General features: G+C 36.6%; 1 protein-coding gene across 1 annotated transcript in view; it reads left to right on the top strand.

The window, feature by feature from the left end:
- LOC150096673 (twitchin-like) overlaps positions 1-24,942 on the top strand; it is a 2,440,784-nt gene that overhangs the window by 2,290,916 nt on the left and 124,926 nt on the right. Inside the window, exons 124-125 of the mRNA XM_090408679.1 lie at positions 1,479-1,656; positions 8,898-9,221. Coding sequence (XP_090264805.1) covers positions 1,479-1,656; positions 8,898-9,221 — 502 coding nt within the window. The remainder of the gene's footprint in view (positions 1-1,478; positions 1,657-8,897; positions 9,222-24,942) is intronic.

The raw sequence follows: 24,942 nt of genomic DNA, 5'->3' as shown, positions 1-24,942 counted from the left end.
CAGTAATCACACATCTTCCAGATGGTTCCCTATCATTTTCAGTTTATAGAAAACCAACACATTCAAGGAGATATTTACACAAACAATCACATCATCACCTATCTCAACAGTATGGTATCCTAAAAACACTAAACTACAGAGCTAGAGAAATTTGTTCCAATGACAATGTTCTCACTGCTGAACTCACTCACATTTCACCTTCTTAGCCAATGGCTATAATCCCCATAAGATAGACAAAATACTAAATGCTCTCCAGAAATCCCCCCCTCCCCAACTCTCTACCATAGAGGACTACAACAAAACTGTCACCATCCCATACATTCAAGGCACATCTGAAAAGATATCTAGAGTACTTAATAAATATCAACTACACACCATATTTAAACTGTATGTCAAATTGGCAATTCTCATCCATTCACCCAAGGACAGAATCTCTGCTTTATCACATCAAGGATGTCTCTGAAGCGCCCTGTTTATGTGATTGACAAGACAGGAAGAACTGTGGACATCTGCCTCAGTGAACATAAAAAATACATCTGGCACTTTTGTTAATACAAGTCAGGTCTAGTAGACCATCCCTTAGATACCCCTGCACACAGGATCAATTGAAAAAAAAAAAAAAAAGTGATACACAGTAGTCATAAGTCAGAGATTGTTTTTGGATTCAACAGAAGCCTTGAAACATATTCCAAACCTCAACAAGTATGGCTGTATAAATTTATAAATTTGCCAAAGATTTTTGAAATATTGTCTTAAGACCTAATTAATAACTGTTTCCCTCTCTCTGTTTTTTTTTTTTTTTCCAATGTAGATGGCCTAATTAGGACTTCTTTAGTCTTTGTGTTTTAAGTTACAATTGTTCAAACTAGTCCCATTGTTATACTGGATTATTGTTGTTTCACATACTGTGACAAACTGTTTTTGCGTTCTGAAGATGCTGGATAGAATATCAGCGAAATATCAGCAATAATTGGAATTTTTTCCACTTGGCTATACTATAAATTAAAGATACCAAGAAATTATATACAATACTTGGTTTAATCCTTTATCTAAGTGTAAGCAAACAAATATGCACCTGAACTATTTTCAGGTGCATATTTGTATATACTAAGACAAGTAATGTGAAGTCTTAGCTTCTTTATACGAGTTGCACCAGTCCTGAAAATAGTTCAGGCACAAACTTGTTTGCTTACACTTGGATAAAGTATTAAAACCAAGTATATAATTTCTGGTATCTTTAATTTATATCAGCAATAAGTTAATAAATAGTTATTTTCTTATCAGTCTGTGTTCTCATCTATAACATTAAAATTAATCAACTGTACGATGAACACATAAGCTTTTCCACACGTTTATTCATATTATGGTTGTCAAATGTACAGGCAGGACAACAGAAAGAACTGATAAATTTGAAAATTTCTTTTGTGAATGAATGTTTCACTATTCAGAGTACTGACTGTTTATTGTTATTTTTTTAGATCAAGTGGTACAAAGATGGTAAGGAAATCAGCAAACATATGTATAACGTGACTCATACAGATGGTGTAATAACATTAGAAATACCAGCCTGCTCAGCTGAAGATGCTGGAAAATATATGTGCCGTGCTTTTAATCCATTAGGAGAAGATGAAACATCTTGTTTTATTCATGTGGAAGGTATGTATCATCTTAACCATTATAACAAAGAATGGTTATATATGTATCATTAGTAAAGGTACAGTTTGGGCCAATGTACATTACAGTACTTAATTATATTGATAGAATAACAAACATATTTGCTAGAAGTGTGAAGAGAGTAAAAGGATGAAATACATGCAGGAAAATGAAATTGTGAATGGCAAGGTTGATGTTGCATGTGGTAACAGTGGATAAATGGAGAGAATGACCACATGGTAATGGAAAAGAAAGTGTGCTTACATGAGTTTTCCTCAGAACAAAAGTTGAGATTGAATGTTTGAAGAAACACCTGGCAAATGATATGACACATGTGAAAGGAGGGGCAGAGTATAAAAGAGAAAATGTGGGAAAATAAAGATCAAATTTTGTATGGAAATATATTGATAAGAGAAGTGCTCGAGGAGAGAGTGATTATTGTTATTATTATTTTACAGCATCTCCAAGGAGTCCAGAGACCCAAATCAACCATCATATGCAAAAATTCTATCATACTTCTCCTTGAATCCATTCAATGTCGGAAAAACTCGCAACCAATTCTGCCAATCCACTCCATTCGCTCATCACTCTCCAAGGAAAAAATGTGGTCTGCACTAACTGCATTCTTACACAACTTCCATGAATGGCAGCTAGTTCTCTGACTATTTGTCAAATATTAAAAAATTTCACTTGCATCAATTTTATAAAACCCCTTTAATATCTTATAAGTTTCTATCATGTCCCCTCTTTGCTGCCTATTGATGACTAAACTTTATAACCCACAAACCTCTAACCTATCCATGTAGAAAGTATTCCACAGACCTGTCTTGTTCACTTGTCTCTGAATCCTCTCGACCACCTTCTTGTCCCCAAATTTTTGTGCAGTAGACAAGACGTGGCCAAATCATAGCCTTATAAAGGGGGATAATAACTTCCTTATCTTTACTTGTTAGCATGTTTTTAAACATTGAATTTCTTGAGTTATTTTACCAACTTTTGCATTATGCCCTCTGAACTTCAACTCTTTGTCCACCATTATCCCCAAGTCTCTAGCATCATCATTTTTCTGCAATCTTGTACTATCAATATGACACAACATATTATTATTATTATCGGTAACTCCACGGAGTCCTTAGACTCATCGAGGGAGGTGCCAAATCATGTTCATCACAACTATTCGACATTCACACAGTATCTGTCATACCTTGCCTTAAACTCATTCACTGTCACAGCACCCACTACAGACTCCAGCAGCTTATTCCATTCAGCACTCTAAAAGTAAAGAACCCAGCTCTAACACCCTTACTAACCACACTCTTGCCCAGCTTCCATGGATGTCCCCCAGTCCTCCCACCACCAGCCCTGTTCTCAAAAATATCTTCTGAATTAATCTTATAGAAACCCTTCAATAATTTGAATGTCTCAATCATATCTCCCCTCCTCTGCCTATCAATCAACTTCTGCAACCCACAAATCCTCAACCTGTTCTCATAAGGTTCATTCCACAGACCAGCTATCATCTTGGTCACTCGCCTCTGGATCCTCTCAACCTCTTCCCCATCAATAAGAAACCTTGGTAAACAAATCTGGGCGCAGTAGTCGAGATGGGGTCTTATCAAGGCTCGATATAGAGGAACAATAACATGCTTGTCTCTGCTCGTCAAAGTATTCTTCAGCAACCAAGTGATTTGATGAGCTGATTTGGTCACTTTTGCAATATTCCCCCTAAACTTCAACTCCTTATCCACCAACACTCCTAAATCTCTTGCCTCATCAATTTCCTGGAGTACATTTCCACCAATGTAGTAAACTGCTGCTAATCTTTTCACCCCAAAATGTATAACCTTACATTTTGCCACATTAAATTGACATCCATTCTCCTTAGCCCAGACCTCCAATCTATCCAAATCATCCTGCAAAATTTTGACATCATTTGCATTCACTATTGCCCTACCCAACTTTGCATCATCTGCGAACAAATAAGCTGTTCCTCTCAGATCCTTTCCTATATCATTAACAAGCAAATTAAACAGCAGTGGTCCAAGAACAGATCCTTGTGGCACACCACTAGTCACAGGCCGTCTTTTGGACTCTACTCCTGAATAAACCACTCTCTAATATCTCTCTGTCAACCACCCTACTATCCATCTCATCAACCCTATATCCATCCCCCATATGCTGCATTTTACTGATTAGAATTCCATGTGGTATCCTGTCAAAGGCCTTAGCAAGGTACAGTAGAATCACTGTAAACCCATTACCCTTATCCAGTTCAGCCGTCACTATGTTATGATACGTGAGCAAGTTACTGAGGCATGACCTACCCTTCACAAAACCATGCTGTCCCCGATACAGTATCCCATTTTCATCTATCCAATCTTGTATTTTCCTCTTGACTATTTTCTCCAAGACCTTGATAACGATTCTTGTTATGCTGATTGGCCGGTAATTTTCAACAGCAGTCTTGGAACCACCTTTATGCAGCATTACTATTTTCCCTTCTTTCCACCCCTTGGGACTGACCCAGATCACAGGCTCAAATTAAACAAAATGGTCAAGGGCACTGCCAATTCTTTAGCTGCTTCATGTACGACACCAGCTGGTACCCCATCCAATCCCACAGATGTATTGACATTGAGGTTCTGTAATAGACTAGTTCCCTCTACTTCATTCACCACAATTCCAGTATAAGCTGTTGGTTCTTCCATTCCTGCAATGTCACCACCTGGATGATATACGCTTGCAAAGTGCTCACTCAGTAATTCCACTATATCGACTGATTCATTACCTCCCTACCCTCAGCATTTTTTAAAATCATTCTGCCATGAACATTTTCCCTTTTACTTGCAACATATTGAAAAAACTGTTTAGGATTCTCTTTAGCCTGCATGGCCAATATTCTTTCATAATCCACTTTTGCTTTTCTTATCACCCTTGTTACCTTTCTGGCATGAACTTTATACTGTTTCCTGCACCTGCTGGTCACCTTTCTCCTTAAATTCCCTCCACAATTGTTTCTTTTTTTGCAGCTCAAGCTTAATGGTGTTATTCATCCATTTAACCCCTACTTGATTTATTATTCGGACTCTTGGTATACGGTCAACCATTGCCTCCTACAAACACTTTTTAACCACCTCCTATGCAGCCTTTTCATATGCAACATTTTCAGCCCAAAGTCCATAACCTTACATTTTGCAATGTTAAATTGATAATCAATATCCTTTGCCTACAATGTCCATTTATTTAAATCATCCTGAAGGATATCTACATCACCTTCATCAACTATTGTTCTCCCCAGTTTTGCATCATCAGCAAATAACTGAACATGGCCGAGTGGTTAGATATATCCACTCTTCAGCCAAAAGGCTGCAGGTTCGAATCCAGCCACGGCAACGTTGTTTGTGATCGTCTTTGAAAATACTAGTGATAGTTGTCAGTGGTAGATGGCGTTGGTATATTGAGTGGCAGAGACAGAGCTGTAGAGCAGGTGCCCTCTCTCGATGAGTCTTTAGACTCCCTGAAGGTATCTAATAATAATAACATCCCCTCATAAATCATTCCCTATCACTGATATACAAATTAAAGAGTAGTGACCCTAGTACCAAACCTTGAGATACTCTAATAGTCACCATCATTCTCCTAGATTCCACTCCACCATATCGAGGTGGTCTGAAAAGTTCTCAACCTCGACCATAGATGCCGACACTATTGGCAAGATGTTTTTTTTTCCTAAGTTGGTACATCCGTCATAAGCATCCATGTGAAATTGCAAGTCATTCTATCAAGTAGTTTGTTTTATAGATCTGTCTGAAGCAAAAGTGTTCTGTATCCCTTGAAATGGATAAAAATGAGTATCATGCGGTGATAAAAATTCTTTGTAAAAGAAGGTCTAACACCAAAAGAGATTTATTTGAAGTTCATAAAAGTTTATGGCCACTCTTCTCCTTCATTTTTAACAATTAAGAAATGGGCTGCCAAGTTTAAATGTGGCCGTACCAGCCTTGAATATTATCCACATGAAGGATGTCCAAAAAGTGTAACACCACCAGAAATCATTGATCAAGTGCACAATATGGTATTGGATGACCTTCGAGTGAAAGTGCGTGAAATTGCTAAGACTATAAGCATTTCAAAAGAACATGTAGGATATATTTTACATGAAGAATTGCAAATGAAAAAGCTTGCTCAAGATGGGTGCCACGCTTGCTCACAGGAGATCAAAAACGCACTCGCATGAAAATCTCTGAACAGTGCTTAGAGCATTTTAACAAGAATAAAACTGATTTTGGTGTTAGACCTTCTTTTATGAAGGATTTTGATAAACACACGATACTCAATTTTTTTCCCATTTCAAGGGATACAGAACACATTTACTTGGATTCACCATTACACTCTAGATTCGAAACAACAGCCAAAACAGTGGGCAGAAGCCAGTTCTTCAGTGCCAAAGAAGACATAGTCGGTTCCATCAGCAGGAAAGGTCATGGCATTGGTGTTTTGGGATGCTAAAGGCATTTTGTTTATTAATTATCTTGAAAAGGGTAAAACAATAACCAGGGAATATTATTTCGATCTTTTAACCAGACTAGATGAAAAAATTCATGAGAAAAGACTTGGTTTGAAGAAGAAAAAATCATCTTTCATCAGGACAATGCATCTTCCCACAAAAGTGTTTTGGCAATGGTAAAATTAAGGAATCTGTACTATGAATTGTTGGAACATCCACCCTTTTCCCCAGATTTGGCTCCCTTTGAGCTCCCTATCTCTTCCCAAAACTAAAACTTTTCCTCGCTGGTCAGCATTTTTCTTCGAATCAAGAGGTGATTGCAGCTGTAGAGGGTTATTTTGCAGTTTTACTGAGAACCATTACAGGGAAGGGATAATGGTGCTGGGGCATAGCTGGAATAAATGTATTAGTCTTAAGGGCTGGTCAGCATTTTTCTTCGAATCAAAAGGTGATTGCAGCTGTAGAGGGTTATTTTGCAGTTTTACTGAGAACCATTACAGGGAAGGGATAATGGTGCTGGGGCATAGCTGGAATAAATGTATTAGTCTTAAGGGACATTATGTTGAAAAAAAAAAATTTTTTTTTGAAATTATAACTTCGTTTTTATTTATTGTTAGACCGAGAACTTTTCAGATCACCTTCGTATTACTCTTTGGTGTCTGTCCATCAGCCCCCCCCCCCACCACCACCACCACCACCACCACCACCACCATGCTACTAGCTTCATATCCATTCTCATTTGCTCGAGCTTTTGTAATAGTTTTCCAAGTGGTATTCTGTCAAATATCTTGGCAAAGAATTATCATAGTGTAGCCATTACCTTTCCAATTCTGCTGTCACTTGATTATAAAATGTGAATAAGTTACTAAGACAGTACCTACCTTTTACAAAGACATGCTGCCCCTATGCAGTATTGCATCCCTATCCATCTACTGTTGTATTTTACCTTTCATCAATTTTTCCAATACTTTAACAACCACTCCCAATATATTAATTGGTTAATTTGCAACCTCTGTCTTGGAGCCACCTTTATGCAATTGTGCTATCTTACTCTCTTTTCACTGCCATGACCCTGCAAGAGCTCAGACTTAGATAAAACAACTTCATCAGGGTGAAATGCAACAGAATTAGAATTGCTTCTCATGAAGTTGTTCAATTTAAGTTTCAGATCTTGCAAGTTTCCCAGGGAATGAACAGAGGATAAGATAGCCCCATTACATAAAGGTGGTTCCAAGACATAAGTAGCAAACTAAAAAATCAATTAATATATCAGAAGTGGTTCTTAAAGTATTGGAAAAGTTGGTGAAAGGTAAAATACAGCAGTGGGTGGATAGGGATGCAATACTCTATAGTGGGCAACACGGCTTTGTAAAGAGTAGGTCCTGTCTTGGTAATATCTGGACATTTTATAATAAAGTGAAATTGTATAAAGGAGAGGATTACACCATGATATTGCTGGACTTTGCAAAGGCATTTAACAGAATACTACATGGAAAACTATTACAAAATTTGAAGCTAATAGCATGGATGGTGAGGGAGTCTGACAGACACCAGAGAATAGTATATGGGGGACTGAGATCTAGGAGAATTAAGCTGACTAGTGGAGTACTTCATGGTTCTGTACAAGAGCCACTACACTTTAATTTGTATATCAGTGATATACAGAAAAATATAGGGGCAGAGATCTTCAGTTGTTTGCTGATGATACAAAACTGAGGGGAATGATATTTGATAAAGGTGAGATGTCTGCAGGATAAATTGTAATTGTGAGCAAATGATATTGTTTGTCAGTTTAATCTTTCAAAATGTAAGGTTATGCACTGTATTATATTGGTGGTATAGGATTGCAGGAAATTGATGAGGCTAGGGACTTGGAGATAATGGGGGAAAGAGAGTTGAAGTTCAGAGGGCATATTGCAAAATTTGATAAAATAGCTTAAAGGATTATTTGGATGTGGAAAAGTATGCTAACAAGTACAGATAAGGAAGTTACTGTTTCTCTTTATAAGGCGATGATTGGGTCATATCTTGACTACTGTGCACATATTTGGTCACTTCAGTTTCTTGTATATGGGGGAAAGTCACTAGTCACATGCCCCAAACAACTGCATATCATAATTTAAGCCCTTTCCAATGTCATTTACATACAAATTAAACAATGGCCCAGAAACATATCCCTGGGGCATGTGACTAGTGACTTTCCTCTTTTGGAATATCATTCCCACACACACATACACACACACACTAACACAAACCTGCTGATACCCATCAGGCAGCCAATCTCCAATCCGATTCACTAATCTACTATCTAACCCCCATCTGTTCCAATTTAACTACTAGTTTGTCATGTAGCAGTGTATTAAATACTTTTTTTCTTCCAAATTGCATGCTTTGCCTCTGCCAGATAAATCCTGAGTGCAGACCAAGTAGCATTGATTTCCTTCCCATGCAAATCCTCATTCCATGATCTCTCTACAAGCTGCCTCCTGAGCTTGCCATAATTAACTTCCCTATAGTTCCCCATATAACCCTTTCTCACAAAAGTCCTGATATGGCTGGCCACCACCCAAGCAATCACTTCATGGTCACTTTCACCAAGTGGAGGAAGATGTGACACTTCATTTACAACTTATTTTTAAAGAGGCTTTCTAGTTCTTAGTTTAATTTTGTATTATCACTATCATGTGTTTATTTTGTTTTGCAAAATCATATAATACTGATTTGTATACAATTTCAGATAGAAAAAGTACTGCAAGAACCCAATCACCAGCTGTCATGTCTCCACGGCCATTTATAGGTACTCCCACTAAGTACTCTCCATCACCATTCAAAGATGTATATTCACCAAGTAAAGCACCAGATTATTCTTCACGTCTGCACAACATAACTCCCCAAAAATCACCTGGTGATTATGTAACTTCAACACTTGCTGGAGCTGCTTCTAAATTATCAGTACCTGGAGAATCATCAGCAGTTAAGCGTACACAGAAACCATATGGGAAGAAAGAAAAAGGAGGCACAAGTCCATTAAGATCTAGGACTGCTACTAAAGAATTAGAGAGTAAGTGTACCATCTCAGTTTAGATATATATTAGGTGAATATTACACAAATTGCTTATACATTGAGTTATACATTAGATGTTTAGCATACAAATATGTGCTTATACAGTTAGGATGCTTTTAAAGAATTACATCACTATACTTAAATACTACTTAGTTATCCAATCTGATTATTTTTTCTCATTAATGCATGGGTAGAGAAAATTAGATTTTGACTTTATGACAAACAGACAAGAAACCGTGGGAATATAACTAGGATCTTCATTTCAGCTCTGTTAATAATAATATAAAAAAAGGATATAAGATAGAGTGCTAAGAGGAAAAAATTTTATTGTATGGTGCAAATGGAACCTTATATATATAAAGAGAGAGAGAGATGGTATCTCATTTAGATGATATATGTTATCTAAATAATAATTTAGATGTTATCGCCAGCCATGCTAGCCAAATGGTTAGCGTATCCGCTCTCCAGCCAAAGGGCTGCGGGTTCGAATCCCGCTGTGGGCATAGATGTTTGTGATTGTCCTTGAAAATAGTAGTGGTGGTGTTGGTGGTAGATGCCATTGGTGTAGTTGCAGTCATTTGGTGGATTGAGTGGCGGAGACAGAGTTGTAGAGCAGGTGCCCTCCCTCGATGAGTCTTTGGACTCCCAGGAGGTGTCAAATAATGATAAGTGGATAATAGAGATGCTTCCCCATCCAACAGACTGTGGACTTGTTGTGATGGCATGAATGTGCAAAAGGAATGATGTAGGGTTTGTGGATCTGTGGTCTGTGTTTCACGGAAAGAAGGATTTGTACAATGCTGACTGACTGCATCTAAATGGTCTTGGTGTTAGGTGTCTAGAGAGAGCTTTGTTCAAGCATACTGAAGCACAAATTCAGGAAAACTTAAACAGTTAGGGTGGAAGCAGGTGTGTTTATGTGAAGGCACCCATGAGGTGAATCAATGTGGGAATGACCAAGTGTGGAATCTAGTCTCTCATGAAACTTTTAAACTGTTGAGAGGTGGTTACAAGGTTGGCACTGGGGAGTTCGTTCGCTTGGTTGAATAGCAGGAAGGAGTGATGAGAAGAGGCTATTCCTGGAAGTTATGAAAGGAAACTGTTTGCAAGAGGGTGAGCAGTGGTTTCTTTGCCTGAAGGAGTGGTGAGAGCAAGAATGGTCAATGATTGTAAGGAGTGGTATGATAGACTTTGTGTTTCTCGGGGGGGGGACTCCCCTCGATGAGTCTTGATAGACTGTTTCTTAAGAAGGACCTCCCACGATGAGGCCTTTGACTCCATGGAGGCCTGAATAATAATAATAATAAAAAGCAAAAATGCTGAATGAGTAGTCAATTCAGGAAATAAAGATGGGTGAGGACCTAAAATGATGCTGCAGTTTCTATATACTAATGCCAGAAGAATCAGGAACAAGAAGGTGGTAGTTTTGGCATTGGTTTGCGCAACCTAACTAAAAGTTATATGCAATAGTGAGACTTGGATAACAGTAGATGGTGTAATTACAGGGATAGAATGTGAAGGGTTTAGTATTTTCAGGGAAAGTAGAGAAGATAGGATGGGAGGGGGGAGAATACTACTGATGATAGTAGATGAATTGCTACCAAAAAGAATAGGAAATAAGCAGGAGGGCAACTGTTCACTTGAAGCAGTCTGATGTGAGATTAGGGCCAGTGAGACAAAATATACAGTTGGTTGTTGCTATAGGCCAGGGAGTTCCATAGATGATCTGAAAGCATTCATAAATGAAGACATGCATCACCAAATTAGTCCAATGAGTACAGGTTGAGTGATTATTATGGGGGACTTCAACTGTGGAGGCATAGACTGGAAAGAAGAGAGAGATCACATGGCAGTAAAGAAATGGAATTTATACACCTACTGAAAGATAATTAGTTTAGGTAGCATGTGACAGAGGGGACTAGGGGTGTGAGAGTATTGGACCTGGTAATATGATCAGAAGAGCTATCCAGAACTGAGGTGACCACACTACCTCCTCTTGATGAAAGTGATCATGCGTCCTTGACTTGGGACATTGACGTACATGTAGAACTACAAGGCAGGTGATTATGACAAGCTTAGAAGAAGCTTAAATTTGTGCTATGACATAAAACACTGCCAGGTAAGGATGTTAGTAGTGCACGGGAGACAGTGGAGAGTCATCTAGAGGAAGCCATATTAAATTTCATACCTAAGGTAAGGAAGGTTAATCAGGAAGGAGTTAGATGGAAGCGGAATTAAGCATATACTGCAGAAGAAGAAAATAATATGGTGGGGATATAAAGAAAAAAGGTGACCAGCAAACTCATGAACAGTACAAGGTTCAGGCAAGAAAGTGACCAGCACAGCAAGATAGGCAAAATCAGATTATGAGAAGAATCTTGTCGAGCAGGTAAAGGAAATCCCAAAGAGTTCTTTCATTATGTGGCAAGTAAGAGGGAGAATTACTATGGAAGATTAACCTTAATGAGTGAAGATGGTCACACGGTGACAGAAGAAGATAAAATAGTTGAGTTACTGATTGATCACTTTGCAAGGGTATATCAATACTGCTTTAACATATGAGACAGGCACTAATGTGGGAACAAAGGTGGATGAATTGGAGATTCTTAGGATATTGCAGAATCTCAATGTAAATACAGCTGTGGGATTGAATGGGATATCAATGACGGTATTGCAATAATGTGCAAGGGAATTGGCAATGCCTCTGACAAGGCTTTTTAATTTAAGTCTCAGCTCTGGTAGAGTTCCAAGGGAGTGGAAAGAGGGAAAAGTAATCCCTTACATAAGGGAGATTCTTAGACTGCAGTAGCAAATTATAAAGCAATCAATATCTCAGGGCTGGTGGTAAAAGTATTGTAAAAATTAGTCAAAAAGAGAACTTAAGAATGGGGTGGATAAGAATATGATGCTATATGGCTTTGTGAAGGGTTGGTCATGCTTTGGTAATTTACTAACTTTTTATAATAAAGAAACAGCTGAGTTTGATAAAGGAAATGGCTCTCTGTTATGCAAATTAGAAAAGTGGAGATGGATATTGGCACTAGTTAAGTGGATAAGAGGGCGGCTGCTGGACAGATTTCAAAAAGTGGTATATGAAGTGGCAGAATCGAGGCAAAAACAAGTAACTATGGTGTGCTACAAAGTTTGGTGCTGGGACCATTGCTGTTTAATTTGCACTTAAATGATACAGGAAATAACCTGAAAGGAAATATACAGTTATTTGTTGATTATGCAAAATTAGGTAGACTAACAGTTAAGCAAGGCGATGCAGAGAGATTGCAAGACAATTTAAAAAGGCTGTCAGTATGGACAAAAGATAATGGGTATCAGTTTAATATGGAGAAATATAAAGTTATGCATTTTGGGATAAATAGATTACAAGCTGTGTATCATATCAATGGCACTGTACTCCAGGAAATAGATGAAGCTAGAGATTTAGAGGTGGTGGTAGACAGTGAGTTAAAGTTTAGAGGATATATTACTTGGCTATTGAAGAACACATTAACAAGCAGAGATAAGAAAGTTTTTATTCCTCTTTATAAAGCCTTGATATATGCCCACATCTGGATTACTGTGCTCAAGTATGGTCTCCTTAGTTTTTGGGGGTAATGAGGAATCAGTGGAGAACAAATATAGAATCATTCCTGGAAGTTGAATAAAGGTGTGGTTAGTAGGGAGGTGTGAGGACTAGATTTTTTGCTTGGAGAGTTGTGAATGAGTGGAATGGATTGCCAGAATCATTTGCGAGTGCTTTGTCTGTTAATAGGTTTGTAGAGAGGCATGATAGATTGTATGGATAGTTTGGGTCTCCTGCGATGAGTCTTCAAAGTCCATGGAGGTGCCTGTACATTAATAATAATGTTTTTTAAAGTCTGCTGATAGGCTTGTTAAAATCCTGAAGGAGCATGAATAAATTACCATGTGTTGATCCCTAGAGTGGAGGATAACAAGTACTGTCTAATCTTTAACCCACTCATAGTAATAAATATACAAAAGGTTTACCTTCTGCGAGCAGGATTCACATAAAAAAATACACACATGCATACGCATACTTAAGAGTATATAACAGAAAACCAGAATAAGATGATAAAAATTACTTTAATTAAAAACACGACGTTTCATGTAAACACACAAACTCATAGACTAACAAAAGTGACACCACTATGTAGTTATACTAGAGACTGATGTTTTGTTTTGATTTTTAAATATATCTAATCATTCTTGCTCATCCATTCATGTATACTTGTTATGGCTAGCAATGGCCAGGATATATTCCGACAAGTTGATCCTTGGTTTATATATAGAGATTTTGGATCTAATGCCATTCCCAAAGATTCCCAAATTTTTCTCTTGGTTATGTTATAGCAATAGTGTAATAGTTCAGATTTATCCCATAACACTTGATGTCTCATTTCTGAAACATCTTGTGGATCAGTTGAAGAGAGTGCATATGATGGCAAAGCTGGACTCCTGTGATATTCTATATCTTGGATACGTTTTTCAGTGCACTGCTCGATAGATTTTTCTGTCTGTCCATAATAAGATGGCCTACAAACATACTGATGCCAATAGACACTCGAATATTTAAGTGAGCTATGTTGAGGTTTTGGAGATTCAAGTAGTGATCTTATCTTGATAAAGGGAGTGAATACTATTTTGAGTTCATGTTCATTAAGTATTTTTGCAGTTTTGAGGAAACAGATCTAATAGATGGAAGCATGGTGACGCCTCTGTTTTCCTCTTCATTAGAAATATCGTTAATTTTGTGTCGATTAAATAGACTAGGGATAATGTGGTCATTATAGCCATTTTGAAGGAAATTGTTTTTTTTAAATGTTGGAGTCCATTAGCTAGTTCATCCTTGTTAGTAATGAGTTGGTAGCTCTTGCTTCTAGTGTGGAAAGATTACCCAATTTTTGAGATCTATAATGATGAGAAGAAATATGTAGATATCTGTCAGTATGTGCAAGTAGGCTTTCGAAATATACCCTTTAATTTACCTGATTCCTTCGTTAGTTGAAGATCCAGAAATGGAGTGAACCATTAGATTCTAATTCATAGGTGAATTTTATGTTAGGATGTTGATGATTTAGGTACTCACGAAAAAGCAGAAGGTAGTCCATGGTTCTAGACTAAGAACATATTGTGCCTCCATATATCAGTTCTTTAACCGGCAAAAATTCTTAAAGAACACAAAATCCAAACTGTATTCACCCTTTTATCAAGATGAGATTGCTACTTCGATCCACAAAACTTCAGTTACAGCCCACTTAAATATCCAGGTGTCTATCGGCTATGGTGATTGGAGGTCATCTTACTATGGACACACAGAAAAATCTATTGAGCGATGCACTGAAGAGCATGTCCAAAATATTGAAGATTGTAGGAGTGAGGCTTCAGCTTTTCCATCACATGCACTCTCTTCAGTTGATCCACAAGAAGCATTAGCAATCAGACATCAGATGTTATGAGATAAATCTGAACTATTACACTGTTGCATAACCAAGAGAAAAATTTCTGAATCCTTAGAAATGGCATTAAATCGAAAACAAGTATCAATTTGTCAGAATAAATCTTAGCCATTGTTAGTCAAAACAAGTGTATGCAAATATCTCAGTGTGCATAATTTTCTGAACAATGCAGTGCATGTTTGGCAATATTTAAAAAAAAACCATCAGTCTCCTGTATAACTACACAGCAGTTGTCACCGTTGTTAATTTTTAAACCTTATTATAAAACTGTACTGTGTTACTGCCACTATAAAACAGGAGAATAATCACCCAAATCTTCCTCCACAATAAAGTTAGGCTTTGTTTGCCCACTAGTTTTGGTGTTTACGCTTGAAGAAATCCTACGTGATTAGGATGAAATACTGTGTTTTTAATTAAAATAATTGTTACCATCTTAATCTAGTTTTCTGCATTATTAAACTCTTATACAGTCATCCCTCGACTTACGTCCGGGTTCCGTTCCATCCGGCAGTTCCGTTCCATTCAGAAATTGACTTGTGTCTGATTTCTGAATCAGACGTAAGTCGATACATTAAATCAACAGAATTACAGGGGTTAGGGACTTAACTGTAATAAGTATACTGTCATTTTAATTTTTAAACCTTATTATAAAACTGTATTGTGTTACTGCCACTATAAAACAGGAGAATAATCACCCAAATCTTCCTCCACAATAAATTCTTCATTACCTTCCCTGTATAAATGATCAGGCTGTGGCTCTTCTGGTGTAACCTTTGTTTTTTGATGAAAATGCCTAATGTGCTTTGCTTATTCCTCTTCTTCCTTTCATCATAAATTTGTTCATAGCAAGCAAACGCATCATGTACTTTCATTTCTATTATTAAATAGCATTCAACCTTGGGATCCATGGCTTCAGCCATTTTGAAAACATTGCTAATTGCAAAGATTTCTGCAAGACCCTTCACTGTAAATTGTTTAACTACTTCTTCCTTTTCTCATTTTTCCTGTTCTGCAACAGTTGTTCCTCCAGTTAGACCAATTCTTCGTTTGTCAACTCTTCGGAGGGGGGGGGGACTCTATGAGTTGAATTATGTCATCATCATTCACTTCGAGATTCAAGATGTTTGCTAGGCCCACTATTACATACTTCCAAAATCATGCACAAACCTTTTTAATGTCTTTTCCCATATGCCACTCATACATTCAGAGGTAACTTCGTCCCAAACCACAGCAATATTTTTAATAGCATGATAAATATTGAATGTTTTCCAGAATTGCATGAGAGTCTGGTCATTTCCTTCAGTAGCAGAAATGGCTTGTGAAAAAGTTCTCAGTAGATAATAAACCTTAAACACTACAAGAACTCCTTGATCCATTGGTTGGATCAATGAAGTAGTGTTTGTAAGGAGAAACATGACCTTGAACTTGATGAAGAGCACCGCTACAAGACATACAAGACGGATGACCTGGAGCATAATATATATAGAGAATTAATAAAATTTTAAAGTCTACATTTTCTTTTAACAGTTGATTAAGGCATCCTCAAACAATTTTTGAGTCATCCACGACTTCTTATTGCTCCGATAATGAACTGCGAGTATGCTTCCTAATGTTTTTGAAGATTCATGGATTCTCACTGCGCCATATCACAAATGGTTTCAGTTTATATCCAGCCACACCCATAACAGAATCGCAAATGGGCATTAAGAGCTTTGAAACTAGGCATAGATTTTAGCTTTTTGTGAATGAATGTCTGCTGGTGCATTTTTTTCCGAAATAAGGACGTCGCATCCATATTAAATTTTCCTTCGTAAGTCATGTGCGATCACACTAACATGCTTACCAGCTTCATGTTGCTTTATAACTTGCAACTTTGTTTCAAAATCAATTGCTCACCTCTTTTTCTGGGATTCTTCACAATCAAAAATCTGGGATTTTTGATTGTGCATGTAGGGGCGATGTTACACAAAACATCGCCCCTACGAAATATTTAACGATAAATACACAAATAACCCATTTCTCACACAGAAAATCAACAGAGGAACTGTTGAAGACACGTGCTAACAGCCGAGGGAGGTTGCCGCTGAAAGTGTTGTTGCCACTGTGCATGCTTTACCTCACACTAGCTTGTATCTTGTTCGAAAGTATAGCCAAAAATGTTATTTATTCCCTTATGGGATCACAGACGTATCTTCAAAAGGACGTAAGTCGAGATGACTGTATATTCATGAACCATAAAGTCTATACGCTTATATTTATACAGATATACAAGAAAATGGTATAAGGCAGGGACTATCTCTATTGTTATTAAAATCTACAATGAGCCACATCATTAAAGAAAGAGATATTAAATGTGATATTCAAGTAGAAAATATTAAAATTTGTTCTTTACATAGATGTTATCCTCTTAAATAAATGAGTGACAAATGTTATTTGGAAATTTTCTATAAAAGGACTAAAACTATGAAAATAGGCAGGAAAACAGAAAATCATTTTTAGTCTAGACTAAACAAATTGTGTAGAATCCTACTCACCATGCAAGAAATATACTTGCACAAGATGCTTATTTATTATTTTTTAATTGATATGTCCCAACAAGTCATGATCACTGATACTGCATCTGTGTTTTTTAAAATTGAAAAGAGAGATAGAAAGTTTTTTAATTAAATAACAACAACAACAAAAAATCCTCTTTTGTCTAATCTGCAACTTGGTAAAATCTACTTCATGTGTGAGTGGACCAGCATATTTATTGAGCCCTCTTCTTTGGTAGTGAAGCTATATAACTGTTATGTATTTTAGCTATCTAGACAAATTTTGAGTGAGGATAGTAAATAGGAAGAACAAGAGGTCATCTCTGGAAATTAAAGAAGAGTGTGGTTAACAAAGGTGTCAGAACAAGGTTTTTTGCCTGGAGGGTGGTGAATGAGTGGAATTCATTGCCTGACTTTGTTGTGAGCTCTTCATCTGTAAATGAATTCAAGAAGAGATATGACAGATATTGTTTTGCTAGTTTGGGTCTCCCGCGATGAGTCTACTGACTCCATGGAGATACCCGTAATAATAATAATAATAATAATAATAATAATAATAAATTAAATATGGAAATAAATACAGAATAAACAAGACCAGTATGGTGAAAAGCAAGTTGAATATAATAAATTAATACAGAGAAGAGAGTAATTAACCCAAATATAAAACTTGCAGCATACAAGGTAGTTAAAACCACCCAAATCTTAATAAATATCGTTGTCTGAAATTTCCAAAAATCTGGGAAATAATTCTTAGACATAATGAAGGTTTATTTTCTTGATCATATGAATTAGTACAATAATATTTGGTTTACAGATCAAGTATTGATAAAATTTATTAACTCTACCAACTAGTTTCACCACACTTTAACTGTGCATCTTCAGGGCACTGACATATAGGCTTAAAACAATCTCACAATTATGAGTAACTGTAAAATTGACAAGCATAATTACAAATAAAACAGTATCGAACGTGAGTGAAACACGTATTGCGTGTACAAGATTAGCTAGCTGTTGCTAAGGAACTTCCCGTAGTTTGTATTGAAATTCATTTCCTGTATTTTTAGAGATCTAATGAGGGTTTTCCATATTTCTGGGAGTATTATACCTTGATTTCTATTAAGGTTAACAGTAGAACGAGCGACTGTGGCTGCTTCTTTGAAAATTCTTGAATGGTAGTAGTTTTCCTTTAAGTTTTGTAAGGGGAACAGCTTTTGTTCCACTTGATAACATGGTTGATTGTAGAGAAATGAGATGATAGGCCAGAAATGTCCTGTCTGTTGTTTTTTTACATAGCCAATGTGTTCCTTTTGCCTGATTTTGAGGCTTCTTGAAGTCTGTCCGATGTAACTTGAGCCACATGAGCATGGAATATTATAAACACCAGCATATTTATAGAAAGGATGGTTATCTTTTGGAGATCTTAGTAGTTTATGAATAGTTTCTATTGGTGTACTCATTATATTTAAGTAACTTAATGAGTCGACAACTCGTATAGCAGAGTATATAAGTTCTTTTCGCTATACCCTTTGGTATTAATTTGGTCTAGCTACTCACTGATGAAGCCTCAATAAAGACTGAAACCAGTCTGGTTTCAGTCTTTATTGAAATTAATTCAGGAAATGTATAACATCATACATTTCCTAGGAGATGGGTTTTACATTATGGAAAATACTAAGAATAGCGATCAGAACTTTCTCCAACTTTGCTACAAGTTGCCCGAGTTTGTACTATGTACTTGGACTACGTGCATTAGCTCACGCTAGTAGTTGCCGATACTTTTATAGTTTACTATACTATATTCGGCATGAAACTCTCTGATTCCAATCTTTGAGTTTCTTATTCAGTTTTAAAACAATGTGGGATTTAATATCCCCTTAATTTAAATAATGTTTCTATTGGTTTAAATGTTACTCTTATTTTGTGGGGTTTAAGGAGGCTGGCAAGCTTGTTGGAGATGCCACTTACATATGGAATTGCAATAGTTTTTATATATTGAATATCTTCTTGTTCTCTTTGTGGCGGTTCCAAGAAAAGGATTTTATTGACTAGTCTTCTTGGATAGCCGTTCAAGTACAGATTGTTAGAAATTAATGTTAACTCATCTTGAAGGGTCTCGTTGTCTGTTGTGATGCTAATAACTCTTTTCTTTAACATGTGTACAATGCTGAGTTTATGTGAGATGTGGTGAGAGGAGCTGAAACGTAGGTAGGTCCTGTATTGGTCAATTTGTTTTTTGATTAAGATGTCTAAAATCAGTAGTTGTTTGTCTCTTTCAAGTTCCAGAGTAAATTTAATGTAAATTTAAATTTAAAATTATTATACCTTAGAAATCAAGGTATAATACTTCCAGAAATATGGAAAACCCTCATTAGATCTCTAAAAATACAGGAATTGAATTTCAATACAAACTACAAGAAGTTCCTTAGCAACAGCTAACTAATCTTGTACACACGATACATGTTTCACTCACGTTCGATACTATTTTATTTGTAATTATTCTTGTCAGTTTTACAGTTACTCATAATTGTGAGATTGTTTTAAGCCTATATATCAGTGCCCTGAAGATGCCAAGAGTTAATAAATTTTATCAATACTTGATCTGTAAACCAAAGATTATTGTACTAATTCTTAGACATATTGCCTAACAGCCAAGCCTGACTAACATTGCCCATAGTGGATGACCCTCTTAGGACTGAGGCTTCCAGTCTAACATCTTTCACTGATACTTTGTGTATTATTACAATTCTAATATTATATCCTAAATAACGGTTTGCATTATATGAGATACAATACCGGAACCATTAAACCTCTGTTTAAATCTTTCTTTGTATGTTTACATTTCATTATACTGTACTAAATATTATTATTTTTATTACCTGATACCTCCAGGGAGTCCAAAAGCTCATTGAGGGAGGGCACCTACTCTACAACTCTCCGTCTCCACCACTCAATCCACCAACTACAGCAAACTTCATCATCATCTACTGACCACCATGACAACTAGTATTTTCACAGACAATTACACACATTCATGTCCATGACAGGATTAGGACCTGCAGCCTTTTGGCTGGAGAGCGGATATGCTAACCACTTGGCCAACCAGGTCAGCATATGAGCTTAAACCAGCATATGAGCCTAAATACATGAGAGTTAAAACCGGTTTTTACATATGGATCACAGAGTTGATCAACAAATGGAGACCATAGATATGAGAGTTCAGAGGAAACTTAAAAGAGCAAACTGATGGTAAGATTAAGGTATCAGAAAAGACCGTGTTATTCAGGGCCAGTTCTGCCGACAGTGCAAGACATGCATTTCATTGGAAGGCAAGTTTTTTGGGGCTACAAAATTGGCATAGACTATACGAAAAATAAGGGGTGGCAAAATATGCCACTGCATGGGGCAGCCCTGATGATATTATTAACATTGAAGAATGTATAAGCATAACTTTTTCTTTTCAGTACAGTAGTTCCCCGCCCCCTTATCCATGGGGATATGTTCCAAGCCCCTGCCCTCCCCTGCAGATACCTGAAACCACAGATGGTATTGAATCCTATATATACTATGTTTTTCCCTATATGGGCACAGTAAGAAATTAACTACAATAACTAACAAGAACATAACTACAATAATAAAATAAAACATAAAACAATTATAGCAATATACTGCAATAAAAGTTATATGAATGTGAATGGAATCTTAGCAACTTCAGTACATATTTTCTTTATTATTATTTATTATTTTATGAAGCTGAGAACTTTCACCTTTTCCCTTAAAAGGAAACACTTGATGGCTGCTCTTTGGCATATCTGAATTGCCAGCATCACTACTCTTGTGCTTTGGGGTCATTAAACACATGCACTGTAATACCTTGACAGTTGATCTGATAACAGAGAACTACTCAGAATGGAATGTGATTTAAAACGTAAATTGTTTATTTCTGGAATTTTCCATTTAATATTATCAGAGCAGGGTTGACTACAGTAGCAAAGCAGGTGCTTTTTTGAAGCATAATAATTATTATCTCAGATATGGAGTCAACACACTCATCTACCTTAGACAGCACACTCGTTCACTGATTGTGCTCTCTCACTACCCTCACAACTCATTCCATGCTCTTACCACTCTTTTTATGCAAAAATCTCACTTCTCACCCTCTTACTCACTACATCTTTTCTCAACTTCCAGGGATGGCCTGTTGTGAATCCTCATTGCAGTTGCTTCATCCCACAATTTGGTGGAGATGAAGTAACTGTACATATCTGCAACCAGTATCCCAGATGAGACCTGATCAAAGCTTTATTCAATGATACTCTCACCCTCCTTTCTCTACTGGTTAATGTCTTCCTCAATACTACACCAATCCTCTGTGCTCTCTTCATAACCTTTGCAATATGTCCCCTGAACTTAAAATTTTTATCTGCTATCAAACAAAATCCCTTCTTTCCTCCACTTCTAGTATAGCTATAAAAGAGAGTATGAGTCTGCAATCTGTGAATCCCAAATTTCAACCCTTATACTTATCCTTTCTTTCATAGTTACATGGTAAGCAGCATTCATTATAATAAAATGATGGAGAAAACTATCAAGTTACAGTAATAACTTCAATTTAATATAAACCAAAATAATTACCTGACCTTTCAACCTTCAGACCTGTATTGTTTAACCTTTATATCAATGACATTGTCAATGGATTGCAAGGGCATATTCAGTTGCTTGCAGATGATATGAAGCTGGGAAGGGTTATTGGTAATAGTACAGATGTGGCAGCCTTGCAAGAGGATTTCAATAAACTAGACAGATGGACAAATGAATGGCAGGTGTCGGTTTAATCAGCAAAATGTAAAGTCTTGAAGTTTGAGATACATCGATGAGAGGCTGCATACTTGATTGGAGGAGCTGTACTGGAGGAACTAGGGGAGACAAGAGATCTGGGAATGATGATTGATAGAAAAGTGAAATTCAGGTGGCATATTGCAAAGATGGTGAAGGTAACCCAGAGGATTGCTGCAATACTGAGAAGGACGCTGACCTGCAGAGACAGAAATGTTATCATTCCGTTGTATAAGACCCTGATCAGACCATACTTAGACTATCGTTCTCAACTTTGGTCCCCAGGATTTGAAAGAGATAAATTAACTGTGGAAAGGGTACAGAGGCAGATAACAAAAATGGTTTACAGGACTGTACAATGTTAGTTATGAGGATCGGCAGAGATAATGTTGACTACAGAGTTTGGTAGACAGAAGAAGGAGAGGTGATATGATTGAGACTTTTAAACTGTTGAGAGGTGGTTACAGGGTTGACACTGGGTAGTTCTTTCACTTGGTGGAACAGTGGGAAGGAGTGATGATGAGGAGCCATCCCTGGAGTTACGAAAGGAAACTGTGAGTAAGAAGGTGAGGAGTGGTTTCTTTGCATGGAGGGTGGGTGAACCATGGAATGCATTGCCTGATAGAGTGGTGAGAGTGAGAACGGTCAATGAGTTCAAGGAGTGGTATGATATATAGGTAACACTCATATAATGCGGATGTTAGGTTCCGTAGAAATGCCGCGTTATATAAATCGCATTATACGAGACTTAGATCACATAGAAAAAGTAGGGTTAGGTTCCGAAATCATTATTTTTTTCAATTATATAAGCAATAATGACATATTCAACAAAAACAATATTTGTTTAATTCAGGTAATTCATGTAAGTTAAGAAAACATAAACTATGAGACAAATACGTAGTATAAAATTATAAAAATTACAAATTGTACATAAATGTCATTGCACATAATGCATAAGTGTTTTAGACACAATAAAGCGCATATTTTAATCGTCATCACTGTCTTCAGAAATAACATTTCATAGATGTTCTTTAAGTGGCCGGAGGTCGTCACCACTTGAAATCTCTTGGATATCATTTGTATAATTCTCATATGTATGTAACTCACCAGAAAATAAACTGCTCAGCTCGAGATTAACACACTTATGATTTTAAATGCACTTTCCTGGCAGAAAACGAAGACAATTTTCAATAATAAGCAGTTTATATAGTAAACCCTAGTTAGCGAACCTATGGCACCCATGCCAGAGGTGGCATGTCTGAGAATTTTGCTGGCATGTCAACGATTTACAGGTGATATCCTTTTATACGCTTATAAATTATTCAAGTTTTTTTTTAATTGTTACAATATGTAACAATTAAAAGCAGGCGAACTCTCACATACAAGCTGAATTTTGTTTTACACAAGACAGCAGCTATAAAGACGTGCATATGATTGGTGCGGTATTAACAAAAGATCGCGCACCCCAACGACAAAAGCAACCTTGAAATTAGTATTTCAACTCAACAAGTGTTGAGTTGAAATGCTAATTCTCTTCAATCGAATTCCATAACATCTGAAACTGTCATAACAACATTCACAACAGGGTGTCATTTATCATTCCGATGGAACTTCTCATTACTGACTGGCTCAACTCACACAAACGTTTCAACCCTTGGTTGAATTTTATGGCTTCTTGTTTGAGGTGGCAGGCAAACTCTCACATTCATTATATGGAATGTTTCAATTCTTGGTAGTCTTTTATTTTAAATTAGCCTTTGTGATCTGTCACATACTGACATCGAGAATTTCAAATGCAATAAAATAAACACTTATTTCATAACTGAAAAATTGGACAATAGTTTTAGGTTAGATACTGTGTTTCAGTGCAACATATGGTTTTGCTTAAGTCTATACAGCATAGTTTCTGTGAGAGGGGACCATGTGATTTATTACTTAGCACCGTTTTTATTCCATCTGTCTCTTATTGCACTATTTGTTGAGAATGACACAGACTGCAAAAGCCTTTGTACAGTACCTTATTCAGTGATGCAATAAAACTAAATTCGATACTTATAAAAATAGAGTCTGAAACTACTTGCACGACACGGGCAGACACAAATTTAACGAAGATAAAATTTGATTTTTAAGTCCCGGGGTGAAAAATATGAAAAAATAAATAAATAAATAAAGGGTTACTAGAAATTGTAGACTGCACTATATCGAAACCACGTTGAACAAGGGATGCTACAATTTGTAGACACTGCATTATATCGAAACCGCATTGTATAAGTACCGCGTTATACACAGGTTACCTGTACTTTGTGTTTCCTAGAAAGGACCTCCTGTGATGAGTCTCTTGACTCCATGGAGGCCTGAGTAATAATATACAACACTTTTTTCTCCTTCGGCTTTTTTGCAGTGCTTAGACTACAGTCCATTGTACATTAATGATGCAGTTCAAAAGTTCTTACCATTAAAAAAGAATTGGGATCACAGATTAAATCACAGAACTAAATTGTGAATACAACAATCCCTCGTTTAATGCACCCCCAATTAGTGCGTTTTCGATTACTGCATCATTTTTTTTTTACCCAAATTCGATTAGTACACCTCTAAAATTCGATTCGTGTGCCTATAAGCATTTTTATAATAAATGTTATGGATTTTAAAAAATTTTTCTCTATGCATTTTTATGGCTAACTATTTTAAAAAATTACTCACCAGGATGAAATAATTTAGTTACCGATTTAAAACATTTTATAATTATTTTTAATGGCATACTACACTCATCATATCTTGTGCCTCCTTTGCAGTTGTTTTTCTTACATTTTTTTTATTTTAAAGTATTTTCCCAACCTTTAATCATGAGTAAAAAAAGTGGAAGTGTGAAAATGATTC

Source organism: Typopeltis vanoorti, chromosome 18 (assembly GCF_054136105.1).
Source record: "Typopeltis vanoorti isolate ZY-2024b chromosome 18, IOZ_Tvanoo_1.0, whole genome shotgun sequence".
Classification (NCBI taxonomy): Eukaryota; Metazoa; Arthropoda; class Arachnida; order Uropygi; family Thelyphonidae; genus Typopeltis; species Typopeltis vanoorti.
The sequence above is the reverse complement of the archived record's forward strand: the minus strand, read 5'-3'. Positions and strand labels throughout refer to the sequence as shown.